The 21875-nt window shown below is 57.6% G+C and overlaps 1 protein-coding gene across 1 annotated transcript; it reads right to left on the minus strand.

Annotated features, from left to right (window-relative positions):
• Nucleotides 1-4967: 4967 nt before the first annotated feature.
• FAM83G (family with sequence similarity 83 member G) lies at nt 4968-21673 on the minus strand. The gene is made up of 5 exons (XM_015642352.2): nt 21114-21673; nt 14937-15104; nt 11448-11572; nt 9199-10645; nt 4968-6017 (listed from the first exon to the last, which is right to left on the minus strand). Exons 1-5 carry the CDS (start codon nt 21606-21608, stop codon nt 5598-5600), a joined length of 2655 nt encoding a protein of 884 aa, XP_015497838.1. The 5' UTR covers nt 21609-21673; the 3' UTR covers nt 4968-5597.
• Between the last annotated feature and the right edge of the window lie 202 nt (nt 21674-21875).

The raw sequence follows: 21875 nt of genomic DNA on the forward strand, positions 1-21875 counted from the left end.
GCACCGCCGCTGTCACTGCGCCTGGAGCCATCCCCACACGGTGTCACGGCTCTTGCTGAGGGAGGTGTCCCAGCTCTGAGGCTCTGCTCCATATCTCATTTCCACAAGGCTGTGACCACCCCCACGGGGGTGCAATGACAGCTGGAGCTGCCTGCTCTGCTCCCTGCGGGCTGGGGGACACCCCCTGGGACTTCAGCGTTGTCCTGGTGTGCACCACTGGCTGTCAGAAAAGGCTCCATGGAGACCTGAACGTGGCTCTGCAGTATTTAAATGGCTTATAAAAAAGAGGGAGACACACTTTTTATATGGGGAGATAATGATACGACAAGGGGGAATGGTTTTAAATAAAAGAAGAGAGATTTAGATTGGATACAAGGAGAAAAACCCTTCCCTGGGAGGGTGGGCAGGCCGTGGCACAGGTTGCCCAGAGAAGCTGTGGCTGCCCCTGGATCCCTGGCAGTGTCCAAGGCCAGGTTGGACAGGGCTTGGAGCAACCTGGGATAGTGGAAAGTGTCCCTGCCATGGCAGGGGGTGAATGTGACAGTCCTGAAGGCCCCTTCCAGCCCAAACCATTCCAGGTTTCCATGTCCTTGCTGTACCCACAGTTTCCCTGCTGTGTCACCCCTGCAGCATCTGGATGTCCCCTGTGCCCTGTCCCAGCTCCTGTGTTTCCTTTTCCACACACAGATCTGTACTCAGGGCCCTCTCAATTCAAATCTGCCTGGGCTGGGACCTTCACTTGTCCCCTGTCCCAGTGCTGCTGCTCACGGGGCTCTACACCATTGCAGGTGGGTTGCTCAGCTTCTGCTGGCCTCCAATTTCCTTCTTTCATTGAAACACACCCCTCACCCTTCTGCTTTTTTATTTGGTTATTGTTATTTCTGCTCCTGGAGGGTTTTTAGGGGGTTATAGCAGCGGGGTTCGTGTCCCTGCCCCATCCAGCCAGTGTCTGCTCAGCTCTCTGGAGCAGGTGATGACTCAGCCCACCACCTCTCCTTTGTCATTACATCTTTTTATTTGTAATAACTCCTCCCCCATGGCTGCTGAAGCACTTTCCCGTGTGTTTACCTATTTGTACCAGCAATGATCTGGGCTCCTCCTATTACAGGATTATTATTGTGGAATCCACAACCTGAGAGCCCTTGACCTGGCTCCTTTCCCTCCCTCTGGCCCTGCCCTCAGTGCAAGCTGCTGCCCTCCCTTCCCAAAGCTTTCAGGAATATTTCTTGGCTCCCTGTTCCTGTGCAGGGTCAGCCCATGTGGTGGTTCTGTGACCTAGAGGTGATGAGGGTTTGGAGCTGGAGTTGGAAATTGTGGGTTCCTTGCTGCCAGCCCCACTCCCAGCCCATGGGATCGTGTACCCCTGCCAGCCCTTTGGGGGATTGTCTTGGCTGGGACATTCCCTCCCCTGGCAATTCCAGTGGAGACACCCAGGCAGTGAATCCTCCCTCCTTATCTCATCCCGGCCATCCAAACGGGAAACAATTTAAAATGTATCCATAACACGGTGGATTTTGCAAGGCTCTGGTTTCAGGCGAATCCCATCTGGGGTTTTTCCTGCCCACAAGGCCTGTTGTGATGTGAGCTCAGCCAGGTGTGATCATTGCATCACCCTGATCCCAGCAGGGCTGGGGATGGTGCAGCCCTGACCTCCCTGCATCTGATTTACTGACTGGCAGCTCAATTTTTGACCCACTTTTTAAAATTCTGCTACTTTTTATTGCTTTTGCTGGTGTTCTGAGCGATGGATTCTGGCTGGGGTTCGCATCAGGTCCCGAGGGAGAGCTTGGGATGGAAAGGGACAAACACTGAATGGCCAAAGGGGATTGCTAAGCACCAGATGCTGGGAAAATAAAACTGTAGGGCTGGGAGGAGAGCTGAGGAGTGCAGGAAGAGGAGGCTGGGATTTAGGGAGAGGTGGGATGAAGGTGAGATCAGTGTCGTGTGCAGGGGGGCTGGCAGCTGTCATCTACACAACTCACTGCAGACATCACCGTGGTCCTGGGACATCGTGCTGGCAGCAAAGGGTCAGAGCTGGGACAGCACAGATCCTTCCTGAGGGACCCTCTCTCCCCAGCAGGGTGGTCTTAGAAATAAATATTCAGTCTGGTGGCCAAGATGCCCAGCAGGACCCTGGTTTGTAGCAGTCAGTAAAATCTGTGGTCCCCCTGTGTCCCCTCTGCCCCCGTGTGCCGTCCCACCAGGACAGATGCCATGAAACATCCCCCTGGTGCTCCATGAGGGGCTGTCCCCTGCCCTGGTGACATTCCTGTGGACACCTCTGCTCCCCAGCTTTGTGTCTCGCTCGGAGACTGATGGAGGGTTTGGCAGCAAAGCAGAATTCCGGGTGCTGCTCCAGGAGTTTTGGGTCAAACAGCATCAAGCAGGATTGCAGAGCCCGGGGACGTGCCTGGCAGGAGCTGGTGCTGGAACGAGGCACCGCTGCAGGGTTGGGATGTGGATGATGGTGCTGTGCTCCGGGCTGGAGTGAGGGTGGTTCATCTCCAGCCCTTCCTGAACCCCCAGCACTGTTGTGTCTCCCCTCTGTCAGCCCCAGAGCATCCTCGGAAGGCCGGGAGCTTTCGTCAGCCCGGCTCTGCCAGAGGGGCTCTTGGCTCCCTGTGAGGAGCAGGAAGCAAAAAGTCAGGTCCCAGCTTCAAAGGCAGGTGTTTAACTACAGGATGATTTCTAGGGGCTCTCCTGAGATGATTTCCACCATCTCCTGGGGAAGGCTGTGCAGACAGGCAGGAGAGGCTCTGACCCAGAGCTGCGAGGTGGGAGCAGCCCCAGCCCAGTCCTGTGGCTGCTCCCCTGTGCCCAAGCAGAGCCCTGCACGCAGCAAGGCATATTTACAAAAGTCAGATGAAAGGACAGAGGCTCTCTGGAGAAGGGACAATAGCATTTAGCTACCCCAAGAGCAGCACAGAGCTGCTCCAGGCACAGGAGCACTTTGCCTGTCAGGGCAGATCGGCCTGTGTGTTGGGATGTTGGGAATGGTTGTTTGGAGCTGTCCTTGGCCGTGGGGCTCTCTGAGCATTGTCTCTGCCAGGTGCAGCTGTGCAAAGGAGCCAGAGGAGGAGGGCAGGCAGGCAAAGCCTGGAAAATCCCCTCGGGGAGCTGCAGAGCCCGGTTTGTTTTGGCTTTGCTGCCTGCAAACGTGGCACGGTGTTTGCAGGGAGGTGAGGGTGCTTGGCAGAGGGAACGATCCAGGGGAGCCACAAGACAAGCTGCTGGTTGCACAGGTTTTTCCTCAGGTCTCAGGAGGCCTCAGGACAGGAGGTGGGTGTGCCCCAAGGGTGCTTGGTTTGCTCCAGCTCCTGTCAGACTCAGCTAATAAAGGACACTCAGTAGAATCCCTGAGAGGATTGGGTTGGAAGGGACCTTAAATCTCATCCTGTTCCACCCCTGCCATGGCAGGGACACCTTCCACTGTCCCAGGTTGCTCCAAGCTCTGTCCAGCCTGGCTTTGGGCACTTCCAGGGATCCAGGAGCAGCCACAGCTTCCCTGGGCACCCTGTGCCAGGGCCTCCCCACCCTCACAGGCAAGAATTCCTTCCCAATATCCCATCCATCCCTGCCCTCCAGCAGTTTAAAATCCCTTTGCTGAACAGAGACCTTGGTGAGGGCTCTGCCCAGCTCTGGCATCACAGATGAGACAGACTGGGCCATCCCAGCCCCACCTGCCTTTCACCACCAGGATTTAACCCCAGCAGAGCCCATGGGCTGTGTCCCAGCTTCTGCCAGCTGAGCTCCTGCTGCCTGCAGCGTTTTTCCCTGCTCTTCCTCCTCGGCAGGCGTGGGTGCTGTGACTTGCTGGTGAACACCTTTGGGAAGGGAGCAGGTCTGCAGCCCCAGGCACAAATCTCTGCTTTCAGCACTCGGCCTCTGCCTCTGGAGAGCCTTTGTTGGTGCCCAACGCCCAGGCAAAGCTTGGGAGTAGCTGGCGCCTGGATAAACCGAGCGCTGGAGAGGGGCCAGGGGTTCTTGCACAAGAGCAGGAGGAGTTCCCAGATGCTGACTCCCTGTGAAACACAGGAGCTTGGACTGAGGGGGAATAGGGTGGGTGATGCCCCTTTGCCAGCCCCCCAAAAGCCTCAGATTAGGGAGGATGAGCTGGGATGAGGACGGGCCTGTAGGATGGTCACGGAAATGGGAGCGCTGCTCTCAGGCAGGAGGGGACAGCACAAGAGGATGAATGCTTGGAAATTGGGATTTGCTCAAGCTGGGCTTGATGGTGACCCCAGTGCCTGATGCCTGAGGGGTCTGCACTTGCTCTAAAGACAGCAGCACTCATGGGCACGGTCCTGAGAGAGGGAAACTGCCCAGGAGCACATTCCCACCTCATCCTGCTGCCCTGGAGGGGACAGAGCGCAGGGTCTGGACTGCAGGGATGGAAGGGATCCAGGATGTGGCAGCAGGACCAGGTGTGGGGAATCCACCAAGGGATACTCTTCCCTTTGTCTCTTCCCTCCATGAGGCCTCTGGAGCTCCTCTCCTCTCCCAAGCATCAGCAGCTGCCGTGGGTTTGGGGGTGCCAATGCCCTCCCTGCTCGTATCCCAAGGCTGCTGTGTGGGTGGCCGTGGGGTGTGGGGTGGGTGCCTCCCATCCCTCCCTCCAAAAAGTGATGCCTCTGGCTCCAGAATTCTCCTGCTGGAGGTGCCAGGGGAGCTGCAAGGAGGGTTCAGTGCCCCCCAGGAGAAGCGAGGTGGTGGGGAGCCAGGGCAGAGCCCAAGGCTGGCTGGCAGTGGAGCACGGGACTCGCTTGCAAGGGCTTGTTCATGGCACATATTCCTCATCAGGGCTCAGGCTCAGACCTTGGGTCCCATTTCCTAGGAAAAATGCAGTGAAAAGGGGCTTCTTTTCTTATTTTTGTTTTACTGGCTGCTGGAGGTTTGGGGATGGGAGCACATGGGGAAATGCTTGGGTTGGGGGTTAGAAAATATTTGGCTGGACATTTGTGCCAAGGCACCTTGAGCTGCAGTTTATTGCGTCCAAGGCCACCTAATCTTGCATTTTAATAGTCTTAGACGAGGTTCTCCTGCCGTGGGACCAGGGAGCTTTAATGAACAGGTTGCTTTTTTACAGTACAAGGTTAAAAGAGGTGGGTCCCTTGAGGAGTCTTTGTCCCGGGACACGGCTCACCCTCCAAAGGGAGGGCAGACTGCAGTGGGACCTGCTGTGCAAAATGGTAACAGAAGTCTCTTAAATAACCAGAAGAAAACACCATCAGGGACGATCCCTCCCTTTCCAGGCAGCATTCTGGGCGAAGGAGCTGGCTGGGTTTAGCCAGCTGATCTCACAGACCGCTGGGTTTCACTCCAACCCGCTCCCCAGCGATGCTTTCCAGCTTTTAACGGGATCAGAGGTCACCCCAACCTGGAGGAGGCGTCCAAGATCATTCCCAACACTCCCTGCCACCTGCCCAGGGTGGATGCTGTGCACCTCTTCCTGGACCTTGGACAGGGATGCCTTTTGGGCTGTCCATCCATGTGGTACCGGTGCACCGACCAGGTAAACGTAAACAAGAACCCCCTGCCCCAAGGAAGGCGGCGGCGCCTGGGCTCCACCAGCTCTGCAAGGCCACCATCACCAGCCCCTACTGCTCCTTCTGGCCTGTGGTCTCCTGGGGCTGCTTTTTGGAGTCCACAGAAGCACCCTGGGCCCCCACAACCTTGTTCTTGAGGTGCTTGGACTGGGACAGTTTGGAGAGCGGGATGCCCAGGGGTGTCCTCATCTCCTCGGCCGGCTTCTGGCTCTCGGGCAGGGAGGTGAAGCGTTTGCCTGACGCTCTGGGGTTGTTTTGGGACACGTGGCCGGGTGCTGTGGGCTTGCTGGGGCTGAAGGCTTTGCTCTGCCAGTAGGGCTGGCTGCCTGCAATGGTCTTTTTGGGTTCTGCTCCCTCCCCTCTGTACTTGGTGGCCCCGAGGGGTTTCTCGTGTGTCGGGGAGCAGGAGATCTCCTTGCCCGGCTCTCTGCCCGCGGGGGTCCGGGGCCGGTAGCGGTAGATGTGCGTCCCCTGTTTGGGAAAGAGCAGAGACAGAGGTGAGCTCTGGCTGTTGGAAGGATGCTGCTCCCTGCAAGGCCAGCTCCTCACCTGCCTGTGCCAGGTGTGCTCATGGACAAACCCCTCTGTCCCTTGGTCCCTTGCCTAAATTCAGTGGTGGCTCAAAACTGCCTCAAATATTAACCATGGCTGCTCTGATTCCTGACTCTGGTACCAAACGCTCCAACACTCCCAGCAGCCACTTCCCAAGCAGCTCTGGCAGTCTGGAGGCTGTCCCGAGCCAAGTTCCTCCTGCCTGGAAATCCAGGACAAGGCATCTCAACACCTTCTCTGCAGCAGCAGCCCAAACACCCACTTCAATCATCTCAGCCCTCGTGTCAGGCCCGAAGAGCATTCAGCCATCCAGACCCAGCCCGTGGGATCTGATCCTGCCAGGATCAGATGAAAGGATGGAGGGTTCAGGAGACAACAGCGAGCTGCAACACCACTGCGGGGGCGGCTCTCGTTAGCTGGGTTGAGACACACGCTTGGCTCGGGTCTGAGCACCATTAACCTCAATTCTGGACTGGGTAAGGCCAGCACTCATGGCTGTGGTCAGATGTTTATCTCCCCTCTGGGCGTGCCGGCGCCGCCATCCGGAGGTGCGATTGCACCTGTGTGCAGGTACCAGGGAGGTGGGACCTGCTGAGCCAAGGTGCTGATGGCAGGAGGAGCTGGGGCCAGGAGCCTGCAGAGCTGGCTGTGCCAACCTGCCCTGCCTCTGCCATCGCCCTCACCGAGCTGCTGCTGGCACCAGCCCCATTGTCAGGCAGTCCCAATGTCCCAAAGGCCTCCCTGGAGCTGTCACCTGCTGCTGTGACCAGGAGGGTTGTGTTAAAGCAGTTTAGCTTAGGTAGTCCGAGATTGATTTCATTAGGTGCTTAAATTCAGTGTCAAGGTCTGAGATGGCTTCAGGTGAGAAGGATTAAGGATGATTTAGCTTTTCTCCCTCTGAGCTCATCATGTGCCTGAGCTGGGTGGTGGCTCCTGTGGCTCCTGACTTTCTCTGGCTCTTGGGAAGAAGTTAAGCCATGGCTTTCCCAAGTATCCCACCCCAGGAACCAACACCCTGTCCCTCCTGCCCACCAGCAGAATGAGGCAGTGCTTGCTCAGCAGAGCCTGAATCCTGCTGGGTGCCCAGCATTTCTCTGGGAGCCTTTGGAGAGACTCTGAGCTCTTTCAAATCAGCAATTCCTACGGATGTTGCCCATTTAAGAGGGATTGAGCCATCCCATCAAAGCCCAGGGGGTGGCTGTCTTGTGGATGGACACGGCTTGGCCAGAGTTTTGGGGTGTGATGGTTTGAGTGGAGCTGTGGGAGGAGGAGGAGGCTGGACTCAGTTTCCATGTCATTGTGGGCACTCTTTGGCGAGGAGATTGGACAGAAGGGGCAAGAGGGGTGGGATGGTGGTGGGGAATGGCTGCTCCTGGCTGGAGGAGGATGTGCTGCTGTGGTTGCACTGGTGCTATGGGGTAACCCCAGCCCGTTACTGCTCCAGAGAGAAACCCCACTGTGGGTTGGGTGCATGTCCCCACTGCATTTGGGCCTGACACCCAGCAGCTCCAGCATCTGGGATGCAGTTAGGCCAGGATGAGGAATAGATGTTGGTGCTGCTCAGCTCTCCTGCCTGGAGTCATCCTTCTGCTAAAAGACATCTCTGCTAAAAGACATCTCTGTCTTTTAGGGACAGGAGAGGACCCAGGTGTCCCTGGCGCTCTCCCCGATCCTGCTGCACATCCAGGTGTGAATGGGGTGGTGTATTTAGGGAAGGTGATTTCCAGAGAGAAACTGGGAGAGGAACTGGGTTCCACGACATGGAAAACATGATGTTTGCCCTGAGTGAGCCTCCACCTGTGTTTTGGGCTCTGCTGTGCAATGGGCCAGCACCTAAGAAGCATGGACCCAGAAAAGAATATATATTTGGGAGAATTGACAGTGATTTCTGTCAGATTTGAGTTTTCAAGAGTTAATCAAGGGTTACTTTGATTTATTGTTTTTACACATGAGAGAAAGTCTTCCCTGCACCTCTCCACTGAGTGCTGGCTTTCCTAACCCTGATGCTGTGCTAATTATCTGCCTCTCATCAAAGGGCCAGAACAAGTTACTGCAGGAACACCAGCATACCCAGCCATCCCCAGCAAGGTGGCACCTGGGTCACAGAGCATCAAAGAGCTCGATGCTCCTTGCCCTGCAGGGCTGGGGGGTATTTGATGTGCAGGGATTAAAGCTCTGAGCTCCCTGTCACTGGCTGGGAAGGGAGAAGCAAGTGGACTCTGGGATAGTAAATTTAATTCCCTGTAAATACAGATTAGATGCTCAGCTGGGGTAACCTCGGGCCGTTTCAGTGATTTCAGCTGCTGGTTTCGCCCTGGGGGTTTGAATGTCCCAAAAACAGCGGGCGGGGAGCCTTGAGAAGCCAGAATGCTTGGCAGAGGTGCAAGAGGCTGCAGAGCTCGGGTGGGAATGGGGGGATCACAGTGTCATCACCCCTGGATGGGACAATGTGGTGGGGATGGCTGCTGTGACCTCGTGCTCCCGGCAGTGGGATCCTGGCAGGCTCCCCGTGGAATTGCAGCAGGGTGACAAGGCCTGGCGTCACTCCTGGATCAGCCACAAAGCTGCTGACTGTGGCACTTGCCCACAGAGGTTGCTGTCCCTGTTCCTCCGCTGTCTTGCTCTGCCTAATTATGTGTCCGAGCGCTTTCCCTTTGATGCTAATCACCCTGGCAAGGCGCAGGAAAACAATCCTGGGAAGGACACGCCTGCACGCACAGCCTGTCCCCAGCTGGGCGTGATGCCGCTGCGGATGGAGCCCAGCGAGTCCCAGCACATCTGTACAGCTGTGCCTGGGGCCGCTGGGCTGTGGGATAATCTTCAATCACCAAAACCTTTAGCAGCCGTCCCCATGGCTGGACAGCAAGAGCTGTGGTGTGGCCACCACGTCTTTGGCCACCTCTTGGGTGTCCATGGCCACGTGCAGGGTGTTATTCTCCCGTATGGGAAGTCTGATCTCAGCATCTAGGACAACGCCAAAGGTCGGGATGATGCCAAAACTCGGGATGACACCACACCTTAGGTGAGCTGACTGGGTCACCTCCAGGTTTGCAAACCTCTGTAGGGTAGAGAAACATAAGGTTACAGCAAGAAGTCCTACCTGGGCGGCACTGCTGGGGTAGGAGCTGTTGCCATCCAGGATGTTGCGGGGCAGCATACGCCTGATCTCCACGGCGTTGCTCCTCCTCTTCGTCATGTCCTCCAAGCGCAGGTGCTTCAGGGAGGGGAGGCTGCCCAGGGGGCTGATGAAGGTGCCCCGGCTGATATGAGGGTCACTGAGCTTCCTCTGCATGGGCAGGATCTCCCCGTTGTGGGTGACGTCCGAGTTGGTTCTCCGGAGGGGCCCGTAGCGATCCCTCACCTCAAAGTACTCGTCGGAGATGGAGGAGGCGTTGGAGCGGCGGTAGCTGTGGTCAGCAGAGCTGCTGGAGTAGCTCTCCTGGTCACTGAGGGTGATGTACTCCTCTTCCTCCTCCTCCTCCTCTTCTCCCAGCCCGTTGTGGGTGCAGGGGGGCCCTTTGTCCTCCTGTGGAGCTGCCACTGGCCGCTCTGGCTGGAGGTGGCAGGCCTCCATGGAAGCTCGGTTGGGTTTCTCCTCCCGCTCCGGCTTCACACCCGTGTGGTCGGCCAGGGGTGGCCGAGTGTCACCCTCCAGGGCAGCGCTTCTATCACAGCTTGTGACAACTTTGGTCATGAGGACACCAACGGGGACGGTCCTTGGCTTTGGAACTGGAGGCTTGATGTCCTCCAATGCCTCCTCCTGTGGCTTCAAATGGTGGCCCAGCGGTGAAGAGGCAAATGTCCCCACTTGCCTCGTTGTCCAGCTGACGCTTTCGATGGGGCTGGGAGTGGGGGCTGCAGGAGCTTCCACGGGGGGCTGTGGGATCTGTCTATGGCCGGGGGACAGCAGAGGCAGCTCCTGGTCTGAGTTCTTCCTGGCCTCCATCTCCCTGTTCTTCAGCATCTGCCGGTGCTGGGCGCTGGCCTGGGAGACGTCGCAGACTTTGATGCGGTTCATCTGCGACAGCTTCACGTTCTTGACCTTGGGGTCAATGATGTTGATGTAGCCCAGGACTTCGCTCCCCGGCTCGGGGTCAGGCTCCACCCAGGTGGGCAGGTAGTCAAACATGTTGGCTTTCTCCAGGTTCAGGAGGCCGGGGTGGATGAGCAGGGAGAGGTCAGCCCCGTCACCGTGCCGCTCGCCCCCCTGGCCCTCGGGGGGTGCTTTGCCTTTGTTGTCAGTCTTCTGGTTTTTGTCCTGGTTCTCGGATGAGGTTTTGCTGATCTGGTCGGCGCTCTTGGCCTTCACCAGGGCGTATTTGGGGTTTATCAGCTTCTTCACCACGGCGTTGGCGGGGGTCACCGGCACCACGGAGGGCAGCGTTACGGGCTCGGGTTCGGGCTCCTCGCCCATGGAGATGGACTTGAGGCTCACCCCCTTGGACATGAGGTAGAGCTCCTGGAACTGCTTGTCAAACGCCTCCACCACCTGGCCCGAGAGGACCGTGATGACGTTTCGGTCCGTCCTCGCCGCGGACCAGGTGAAGCTGGAACAGAAACACATTGGAGACTCTCTGAGCACTCTCTGGTAAATAACACCTCACCCCAGCCCTGGCCTTCCCCGGGGGACCGATGGTGCCAGCAGGGACATGATCTCACTGTAAACATTAATAATAATAATAATGGCGTTGACAAAATAGCTCCCATCCCAAATTAGAGTGAAGGGTTGAAGTCGTGAGCGCAGTGGGACTTGAAGTAAAAATAAAAGGTATTTGCAGTGGGTCAGTTTTTCACCTTAGTGTTGGTTACTTTTCCTGTCTCAGTTTGGGTTAATTAAGAAAAGTGACTCCTAAGTGGATGTGCTATTTGTTATGGCCAGAAAGGAGGAAATGTTTCAGCTCCATGTTTATAAAACTTGCCTTTTAGACCTGAAACCTGATCAGGGCTGGTCTGTTTCTACCAAAGGAAGTTTTCCTTTGAACAAACTGAAATAGAGCTTGCATAGGAGATTGACTGGAGAAGCTGAGGTTGGTGGGAGAGTTGGGACTGGCTGTGGTTTGGTGCTTTGGTCCTTCCTTGTGCCCATCAGCACAGAAACACTTGGTGTGTCCCACCACCTCCAAGAAGGGTGGGTGTCCTAGACCTGGTGGTGTAGGGAGTAGTGGGAAATCCTCCCAAATACTCCAAAAGCAGGAAACACTCCAAATCTCCTTGGAAAAAATCATCTCCCAGTTTAGGAGGAGAAGAGCAAGTCTGGCAAGGGGTTCTGAGGCCTTGGTCCACGTGGGTTCACATCGATCCTTTGACCGACGCCTCCATGGGCTGGGAGGGGAGATGTCACTGATTTACCTGTAGGAGCCACACATGGCTCGATCCCCGTCCACAAACATGAACTTCTGGGCCAAAGCCCCCTTGAATTTGGTGGCCGAACGGGTGAAGAACTCGGTCCCTCCGGTGCTGCGGACGCGCAGGTTCTGCAAGGCGGAGGCGGAGGTGTGAGCAGGAGTGAGGAGCTGCTGTGAGAGCATCTCCCACCCCTCCAAGAGCTCCATCCTCTGGATGCTCCACAGCCCCTCTGAGGAGCGGGAAGGTTCCTCACGGCCGGCTCAGAGGAGCCCACAGCGATGGGGAGATAAAGCAACTCGCCCAGGGCCACGCAGTGAGCCGTGGACTCGGAGAGTTTCCTGCTCTGCCCATGTGCCAGGCTGTGTTTGGCAGCTCCTGAACCTGGTGCCACCGCTGTCCGTGGGCGAGGGCTGTGTGGTGGCGCTGCCAAGAGCTCCCCAGCTCCTGCAATCCATGCAAATACCACCATGGGAGAGGAGGTTCCACGCCTGCTCCCAGAGAGAGAGATCTGCAGGGGGTTTCAGGGGGAGGTGGTGACCCCAGGACAGGCCACCTGGACCTGCTGGCAGCAGGTTTGTCCTTCCCCATGCTCCCCCTTTGCTCTGCTCCTAAATTTGGGCACCTAGTCCTGTTTGTAGGGGCTGGTGGGAAATCAGGCAGTGGGGAAACATCTTTTCACCCTTGGGAGACAAAACCTGGTGATGTGGGAGCAGGTCCCTGGAATGTGGAGCTGGGTGTCCTCCCCAGGGAACCCAGTGATGCAGGGGCAGCCCTGGCTCTGTGAGAATGAATTTTTTGGGTTTTTTTTTTCTCCTCAGTCTGGCTCCTGTCTCCAGTGTCTCCATGGAGGGCACTGGCACATTCCACAGCAGAGCAGATAGCATCTCCCAGGGCAAATGGGCTCCTTTTGGGTGGGGAGAAACTATTTTCTTAAGAAAGCACCTGCATTCCTCCTGCTCCTGCTGGGATGTTGGTAATGCTGTTGCAAAAGGCTCTGTGTCATCACTGGGTCATGCCCTCCGTGGCTGTTTTATTGTGTGTTTTGTTTTGTTTTTTAAAGAAAAGCATCAAAAATTTGTCTTCCCCTCCTCCAGCCTTTCTCCTCTGCTTCCCTGGGCTCTCCTCTCTCCCTGGAGACCATGAGCAGGCACACTGAAAGCCCAGGTGCACCCCTAGCCCCTGCTCCCCCATGCCTGGCAGGAAAATCCAGTGCAGGTGATGTGAAAGCAACAGCTTTCCTGACTGTGTTTCCAGGGAAGTTCCACACACTGAACAGAGAAGGTTTGGGGGGAATTTTTTGTGAATTTTGTGTTTTTCCTAGCATTTCCCTTTTTGCCTGCTGTGGCTGGGGCGCAAGTGGTGCCGAGCACCCTAAATTCTGTCAGTGCTGTGCTGAGGGGGCTGGGAACCGGCTGGTGAGCAGGCTGGGATGGCAATTCCCATCCCTATCCCATGTTATCCCCACTCCTGGGGCTGCTCAGAGAGCAGTGACACCCACGGCTTCACCCTCTGCCCACCACCCACTCGGAGCCCACCTCCACCCAAACTCAAGGAGCAGCTCTGTGTTTCTCTCAGGGAACAACGCTCCCGCTGCTGGTCCCTTTTCCTCCTGGCCTATCACTGCTGCTAAGTAAAATCTGCTTCTTTAATCGCTGCCGAGGCAGCGGGACGGGTGAATCACTCCCCAGGCAGCCCTTGCTCAACCCAGCGCCCGCCTTGCCCGAGCCGGTTGCTGATTCCCAGTGGCGGCACCGAGATAACGAGGGACGTTTCGGTGACATCTCCCGCCTTACGAAGCAGCTCCCAGACTCTGCCCTACTTTCCTCACCTCCTCCCGCATCCCCTGCCAGCGAATTGGCTGCAATATGTGGCAAATCCCAACTTCCAGACATTTGCCGAGCTCTGCAGATGTTCTCCTGCTTTTCCAGTCCGGCCACCGGGCTGCTAATGCAGAAAACACCGGAGCGTGTCAGCGCTGGCTTTTCTGGTCTTGAAGCGGCAGCAGCCTGCGGGATCCCAGACTCTGCAGGGAGCTTGGACGCAGGGAAAAGCTGGGCTGTGTTTGATTTAATTGTTGGGAGCAGCAATTAAGCCCGGCCGGGCACGGCAGATGGGGAAGTTGCGAGGCTTGGCCGGCCGGCGCTCCCTGCGTGGGGGTCCCCCAGCTCACCTGGTGCCAGCCAGGTGTGAGCTGTCGTGGCTCCTACGTGTTCCTGCTCAGCCAGGGGCTGGCCCTCACCGTAAGCAAATCTGGGGAGCTTGCCCAGGCACGGGCCTGCCCAGCGGGTGTTTGGCAGCGGGCACACGGCCGGCTGACGTCAGGAGCGGCAACATCGCTGTTCTGCCAAGCAACAGGCGAGGCCAAGCCATTGTGGGGGGGTCTGCAAGCCCCCAGTGGGGCTGTGGGGATGCCCAGGTGTGTTTGCATCCAATGCTGGTGATGAGAGCGCTGTGCCCGGGGCAGAGCCTGGGACTGTCCTGTGGCTGGAGTGAGGATCCCCACTCTGGCTGCTGCTCCTGAGGCTGAAATACCCCCCTGTCCTCTCCTCTGTGCCTTCCTCTGCCTTTGCATGAGCACTGTGATGGGTGATTTTCTCTGCACCCCTTGCTCACACAGGGATGTAGAAGGGGAATCCCAGAATCACTTGGGTTGGAAGGGACCTTAAATCCAACCCCCTTCCATGGGCAGAGACACCCTAAACTAGACCAGGTTGCTCCAAGCCCCACCCAGCCGACCCCTGCACTGACAGGCATCCCCCTTGTGCTTCATCTTCCCTGGTTTTCCATGGGATTCGTGCCCAGGAGCGATTCCATGTGCACCCATGGCCGGAGAAGGCGGCAGGTGCGGGCAGGTCAGTCCCTCCAGCGTGCACTGCCCAGCACACCGAGAGCAGTGAGGGCATCCTTGGCAGCTGCCAGGGCCTCAGGCAGCGTGGGAGCCTCCCTGCTCCGCTCCCGGCCCTGTGCTGGGGCGGAGGCTCCGGAAAAGGGGAAAATCGAGTTTTTAATTCCAGCCTCTGACTTGCGGGAGAGCACGAGAAGGGCCGGCGGCCGCTGCTGCCAGTCCTGCCCCTGGGGCAGCAGCAGACAGGGAGCTGCTGACAGCACGGACCTGGCCCTGGCACAGCATCTGCTGCTCCCTCCCTCTTGGCTCCTCGGGAGGAGCTGAGCCCTCAGGTTTGCCCTGTGCCCATCCTTGTGGGGCTGTGCCCCTCCAGAGCTCCTGCCCCAGTCCCAGCACTGGCAGGGTACCAGCAGCCCCCCGGGCTTTCTGCATCCAGCTCTGCTGCAGATCCACATCCCCACCTCTCATCCTGCTGCTCCCGAATTTGGGCATCACCTCCAGATTTGGGTACAGGAAAAATGGACTAAACTCTTCCAGCACTGGGGGTTGTGATTGCCCAAGACAGGAGGGAGCAGAGATGGTAACTCTGATTATCTCCCTGTGTTTGGAGGAGGTTCCCTAGCTCCAGACCCTCAGGCCATCCCTACCTTCAAGTGTCCAGCGTGCATGTGGGCTCGCTCACACATCTGAAGGAAGTGCTTCACGTTGGTCTCATCCAAAATGATGTAGACTCCCACTTTCCTCTTGAAGCCGGCGTCCAGGAGGTCCTTGAAGATGTCCACGTCGGTGAACATGTCCATGACCACGGCGATGACCTGGAGAGGGGAGAGGAGAGGTGGGTCTGGGGAGCGTGGCCAGGGACAACCCAAAACAGTCAACACTTGTTTTGTGAGAGCCAAAGCAAAGTGCTCCCTGTAGGAGTTTGGAATTTGGGGAGCCCGGGATTGCCCCCAGCTCCAGACAGCCTGAGGATGGAAAGTCCTCCCATTCCTCTGCTGTCCCTGTGGAAAGCTTGATCTCCAGGAGAGGTAGATGTGGCACTTGGGGACATGGTTTAGTGGTGGCCCTGGCTGTGCTGAGTTAATTGTTGGACTTGATGGTCTTTGGATATTTTTTCCAACCCTAACCATTTCAGTGGTGATCCACAGCATAATCTACTGATGAAAAACCGGTTACTGAAGGTGAATCTGCCTTCCCTGCCTTTAACAGGGCTCCACAAAATTCAGAGTCCAGCTTCTGGCTGAGAAGTTTGGTGTCCCTTTGCTGTCAGCATTGCAGGGAGCATCAGAAGGGGAGACCTTTGATGCACAACGATCACAGAATTGTTGAGGTTGATCAAGACCTGCAGGATCATCATTGAGTGGTGTGTCCATCTGTCCTGGTCTCACTGCCCAGCTCTGGGTGCTGCTCCTGCTGCACAGCACCCCTCCTTCCCCCCAGGCTGCAGGGAAGGAGCAGGGCAGTGACAGCTGTGTTTGTCACAGGTCACTGATATTCACAGGCTGGAGCTGCCTCTGTACCCAGGGTGTTTGCTGCTCCCCCAGCCACAGGTGGGGCTGAGAGGAAAATGGGAATTTCACTGGAATGCCTGCCTGGGCACCAAAGGTCGCTCTGTGCCCATGGGTGATGATTTCCTGGTGATGAGTAGCAGCTCAGGGGATCTGGAGGCAGCTGAGCATCCCAGGGCAGCTCCACAGGGATTTCTGCCTCCCCTCATCCCAGGGAAAAGGACAGGGTGCTGTCACTGTCCCGTGGTTGGGAAGCTGGCAGCGCTCCCATCCCTGTGGCTGCTCCTGGAAGGTGCCCTGGGCTGGGGACAGGTGGCTGCTCTCGGCCACTTGCCCTTCCAGGAGGGCCCTGCTGGCCACGGCACGTGGCTGAGCCAGGGAGGACACCAGGGAGACCCCAGGGTGCTCCTCCCTCAGGAAGGAAGGGATTGGGATGGTGCTGGGTGTTTGTACACTCAGACACATCCAGAGCTCTCAAAGCACCGAGCTGCCTTTTAATTAGTTCTGTGCCACAGGACGTGGAGAGCTTTAATTAAGCAGAGGATTGTTATGACAGTGCTGGCTCTTCCCTTCCTTTTCTGCAGGCGACGGGGGGAAGAGTGAGGCTGTGTGGGGAGCCCCAGCCCTGCTGTCCCTGATGCCACGCTGGTGTCCCCAGCCCTGACCACACAGGAGTGTTTTGGGAGATGTGAGCCAGGTGAGGGGACACTTTATGGCTTTGCCACTCCATTTTAACTGAATCCCAATTATCCTCACCTGAGAGCCTCTCCCCAGGCTTTGCTGTGAAAGGCTAAATCCTCACTCCCTTGTGCACCCACTCGTGTGTTTTGCTCATCCGTGTTGGCTTGGTGGGGAAACTGAGGCAGGATTGGCATGGATGCAAAGTGGGACAGGTTCAAAGCTGCTCTGGGAGCTCTGAGCTCAGATTTACCCTGTTCAGCAAGAAATTGGGGAGGAGCTGAGCTGTCTTCCATCAGTCCTGGGCAAGGGACACCTCTGGTGGGACAGTGTGTGCCTGGCTTGAGGACGAGGGTTTGGTGGCACAGGGTTTGGTGGCAGAGGGTTTGATGGCAGAGGGTTTGGTGGCAGAGGGTTTGGTGGCAGATGATTTGCCTCTGACCCTGGTGCTCATGTCACTTTGCCTGTGTGCCATGTTTTCCCCGGGAAAAGCTGAGCACTTGTCAAATGGGGATGAGAACAGCGCTGACCTTCATTTTGAAGGGAAAAGAACATTTTTCCCACTGTGGCCCCAGCAGTGCCGAGGCCTTGGCTCGCAGCTGTGGCTCTGAAGGTGCGAGGGAGCTCTGCAGGGCTGTGGGCAGGGCACTGTCCCCATCCCCAGCCCTGCAGGGCACTGCAGGCAGGGTGGCCAGCACGGGAAGGGAGCCCAGCTCTCACCCACTTGCCCAGGTTTTGAAGCCAATTCCTCCTGCTCAGCTGGTGCATCCTGTCACTGCTCAGCTCCTGCTCCCTCCCCACCGCGTCTTGCCTGCAGGACAGGCTTGGCCCCGCTTTGTCACCGGGATCTCACGCCAATGTGCCAACACTGGCTGGCATCAGGCGGGCAGGAGAGCGAGGACGGCGCTGGCAGCGCTCCCGATGCCATGACTGTCCTTTTCTGGCTGAAATCTGCTGCTGGCCTTGAGCCCTGGGATGCCAAACCCTGGCACAGGGATAATCCGCAAAGAATGGAGGCCTGTCTGCTCTGGAGCAGTGAAATCCTGCGTGCTCTTTGCTTCCCAGCTTGGGGAACGGGATAGTCTGGGGCAAGCTGTGCCATCTGTGAGGAGTGAGCTTGTCCCTTGTCCCTGTCACCCCTGCCAGGGCAGTGCTGGGTGCTGGGACATTCCCTTCTGCTGCTGTGTCACCCCAGGAAGCTTTGCTGTCCCTTTGCCGTTCTCCTGGAGGGTGCAGAGGAAATCAGCCCTAAATCTACAGCTCCCAGTGCCCACACAGGTGAGGCTGGGACCCCAGGAGCTGCCAGAACCCCTCAGATTCAGCAGATGTGCAGGTCCCCAATCCCCGAGGAACAGCGAGTGTTGTATCCCCCTGGACACTGGGCAGAAGCTGTTGGGATTTTTTGGAACAGCTTTGATGAGCACATAAACTGCAGGATCATGTTTTATAGAGGAAGTTGCAGCTCTTTATTGTCTCACTATGAATCATCAGATAATGACTTTTGGGGTGCACCACGTGGGTATTTAATAAATTAGGCAGGCACCGAGGCACAATTAGAGGAAGAGTGTTGGGATGGAGGAGAGGTGGGACAAGTAACATTAATAATTGCTCTCCCCTGTCGACCCTTTCATCCAGGAACGGCAGAGGTTTTGTAAACAGTAATTAATAGGGCCTCCCAACCTTCGCTGGAAGTTGCTCAGGGTAATTACATCACCACAACCCCAACCTGGAACCTCAAGTGAGGAGAGGAGGTCAAAGTCACTGCTCTCTGCAGTGGCTTTGGGCCAAGGTCAATGTTTTCATGCTCTGGTTTCTGGTCAGAGAGAGCCAAGAGGAGGGGAGGAAGATCTTCCTCCCTTCCATCATAGAATCATTAAGGTTGGAAAAGACATTCAGGATTGTCAAGTCCAACCTTGGACCCATCACCACTTGTCAGCAGCCTGGAATATGGAGTGCCACATCCACAAATTCCTTGGACACCTCCAGGATGGGGACTCCAAACCTTCCTGGGCAGCCCCTTCCAGTGCCTGACCACCCTTTCCATGAGGAAATTGTTCCTGATGTCCAGCCTGTGAACTGTGCAGCCTGAGGGGATCTGCAGCAAGGAAGAGGTGGCCGTGCCACGGCTCATCCTGGTGACAATCTTGGGGGTGAAGCTGTTGGTGCCCCACATCCCTCACCATCCCCTGCTCGCTGGCCACGATGGGATTTTCAGGAAGAGCAGGGACGTGGCCACAGGATCCTGCTTCTCCTTTCTCCCATTCATTCCCAGAAAGAGGAGGGGATCATTTGCATCTCCCTCTCTGGCACGCCTGGCTTTGAGGCTCTGAGCTCGGCAGCATTTGGCCTCGTTCCTGCCAGCACCAGGGCTCCTCTGACCCCTCAGAGCGGCCTCACATCCCTGGCCTTCCTCACCCTGGCTCTGTCAGTGCTCCCCAGGGCTCTGAACCTCGGCCTTTGCCTTCCTGGCCGTGGGACAGCGACTCACACGACAGCGTTTGGGGGGTGGCACCTGCAGTGCTGCAGAGCAAGCGTCTGGGACAGGTCTGGAGCAAGGGTCATCCTCTGGCAGGTAGCTGGGAACCTCCCCCAAGCCTCTCCTTCCATGGAGAGCACTTCCACTGCCTGGTGGGACGGGGCAGTTGGGCAGGATCTCCCCAGGGAGGACAGAGCACATGGACAGTGTGTGTGACATCTGGTGGTGGCAGCAGGACGGTCCCTTTGTCCACTCTCAGCTTCCTCAGACAAACCCTTTCACCTCTGAGCTGCTGTGAAGACCTTGAGCCCTGGCAGGAATCAGCAGGGTGGTCTAGCCCAGTGTCCCCCACCCTTAGGAGCACAAGTTGTCACCTGGGCTCCACTGTGTGACAGCAGGCTCAGCCACAGGGACTTCTGTCCCCAGATACGTGGTGGGAGACCATGGAAGAGCCCCACTCTCCAGCCCCTGTAACTCCTGCCATCCCCAGACCCTGCAGCACGAAGCACTCACCCATCTCTACGTTTCCTGAGGCACCAGAAGCTCCAAGCAGGCTCCTGCATGTCACCAGTGGTGTCACCATGGCTCATCCCACAGTCAGGGACCGTCTGGACGGGGAGGCAGAGCCCAGCCCTGCTCAGGGGGCATCAAGGTGCCAGTGATGAGCACAGCAGCATCAACCATGGCCAGGTCCCTGTGTCTGGAGAGGCTCCAGGGGAGGTGGGGATGTGCCTGACTCAGCTCCAGGAGCGGAGCAGGGTGTGGGATGACTCAGGAGGAGCCGCTTGTGTGGGGGCAGGTGGGAAGCGGTGAGTAGGCAAAGCCAGGGTTGAGCTGCAAGCCCGAGTCAGAGGCAGCCGGAAAGACCCGAAGATGAGACATTATTTGTTGTGGGATTTGTTGTCCCATCCTCCATCCCATGGGATGTCAGCTCTCCCTTCCCTTTGCCCTCGCTGCAAAGCACTTTGGCAGGGAAAATGTCCCAGGTGAGGACAAGTCACCTCGACTTCTGTGAGAGGCCAGAGATGGCTCCTGCTGCCCTGACACCCCCAACAGCCATTCCTGTGATCCTGCTGCCTTCAGTTTTTTGAGGGATTCATTTTTCTGCCTGAGCTGCTGTGAAGAGGCTCTGCTGGCTGCATGTCACAGGTTTCCCTCTCTCCTACCAGGATCTGCAAACCCCAGCATTGTCTCTGGTGCAGGTGGATCCCAGCCTGTCCCCTCTGCTCCACAGCTGCCCTGGCAAGGTCTCCCTATTTTCCTGCTGGGTTGGGAAGCTCCTTCCTTGGAGTTCTCACGGTACTGGGTGCACACAACTCAAAGAGCTTTAAAGCACCAAGAAAGCAGCAGGTCCCAACCCCTCCTGCACTTCCCAGCTGGGACTGGGTCACTGGGAAAGCCCAGCAACATCTGCCCACCTCTGCTGACCTTCAGCACAGGCCAGCACCTCCCTCCTTGGCTGGTCCTCCTGCCCTTGGGATGGCTCATGCATCCCCACTCCCTGCTCCTCTGTTTGACGCCACAGGGAGGACAAGTCTCAACCCAAATCCCTTCAGCATCTGCCCAGCCTTGTCCTGCTCACCAGCTCATCCTTTTCCTCTGACAGCCAGGATGAGCCAGCTCGGAGCACTGCAGCCATCTCGGGCCAGACTGGACCTCGTGTGGGTCAGTGCCAGACCAGAAGCTCTGACCACAGGGCCACGGAGTGGGCGGATGCTGGACACAAGGACTGACCCCAGGGTCAGTGCTGGGCAGCTGGTGGATGCAGAAGCCAGACCATAATCCCAGGTTCCCACGTGCTGTCATAGTGGGAATAATGCCTGTGGAGTGGCTGGGACTGTGGGCTCACAGCTGGAGAACCCATTTTTCACAGCTCAGCCCATTTTCCTCCCCAGAGGCCCGCAGGGACCCTGGGATGGACGGCGCTGCTGTGGGGATATTGGGAAGGGCTGTGCTGCTGCCAGGAGTGCTGAACCAGGCTAGCAACATCCTCAGCAAAACCCGACCCCCCAAATACCGCTCACAAGGAAAAACCTGCGCGCTTGGCCCCGCTGCCTCTGCTGGGGCAGAGCTTCCCGCAGGACAGGGATTGCCCGGCTGGGCAGGACTTTGAGCACGACGCCCTGGGGCCAATCCTGCCCCGTCCCCGCGGCGCAGCTCACCTTCTGAGCCTGGCAGATCATCTTCCTCACCACCTCCTTGATGTGCGCCTGGCCCTCGATGGGTGGCTGCATGTACACGGTGGCCCTGGTGACCCCGCGGTAGGCGATGGTCTCGGGCCAGCCCAGGTCCAGCTGCGGGATGGAGCGGTCGGACCTCTGGGGCCAGTACTCCAGGGAAGGGGCCATGTCCTGCTCGTCCCCTTGGCTGTTCCGCTCGCCCTCGCTGTCGCCGGCGCTGCTGCCGTGCCGCGGGATGTACTCGGAGCCGGGGTCGTAGGTCTCCAGCGTGTCCAGGATCTTCTTCAGCTCCAGCTCGGACAGGAAATCCCTGATGTTCTCCCTCTTCAGGACTTCATAGAAGGCGTCGGGGCCGCGGGAGGCCAGCGCCTCCAGGGCCAGGCGTTGTTCCTCGCTGTAGAAGAACTCGGGCTTGGACTCGCTGGACCTCCAGTTGACGTGGCTGTCGTCCAAGCACTGCACCTGGGAGAAAGCCATGGTGACCCCGCACTCCGGTCCCCTCTCCCGAGGGAGCTCGGTGCCCCCAGCGAGCGCCGGATGTCGGCAATAAATAGGAATTAATTATTCTCCAGTCTTTAAACACACGGTTTGCTTCACCCTCCCCGGCTCAGCGCTCAGCTTGGGGAAGGCACCGCTCCCTTTTCCAAGGGCTCCTGCCACGCCGGAGCTCTTCCTGCCGGGGAGGAGGCTTTGCTCCCGGCCAGAGGGCTCCAGGCAAGGAAAACGCGGAGCTTCCCCCAGCAG

Source organism: Parus major, chromosome 14 (assembly GCF_001522545.3).
Source record: "Parus major isolate Abel chromosome 14, Parus_major1.1, whole genome shotgun sequence".
Lineage (NCBI taxonomy): Eukaryota > Metazoa > Chordata > Aves > Passeriformes > Paridae > Parus > Parus major.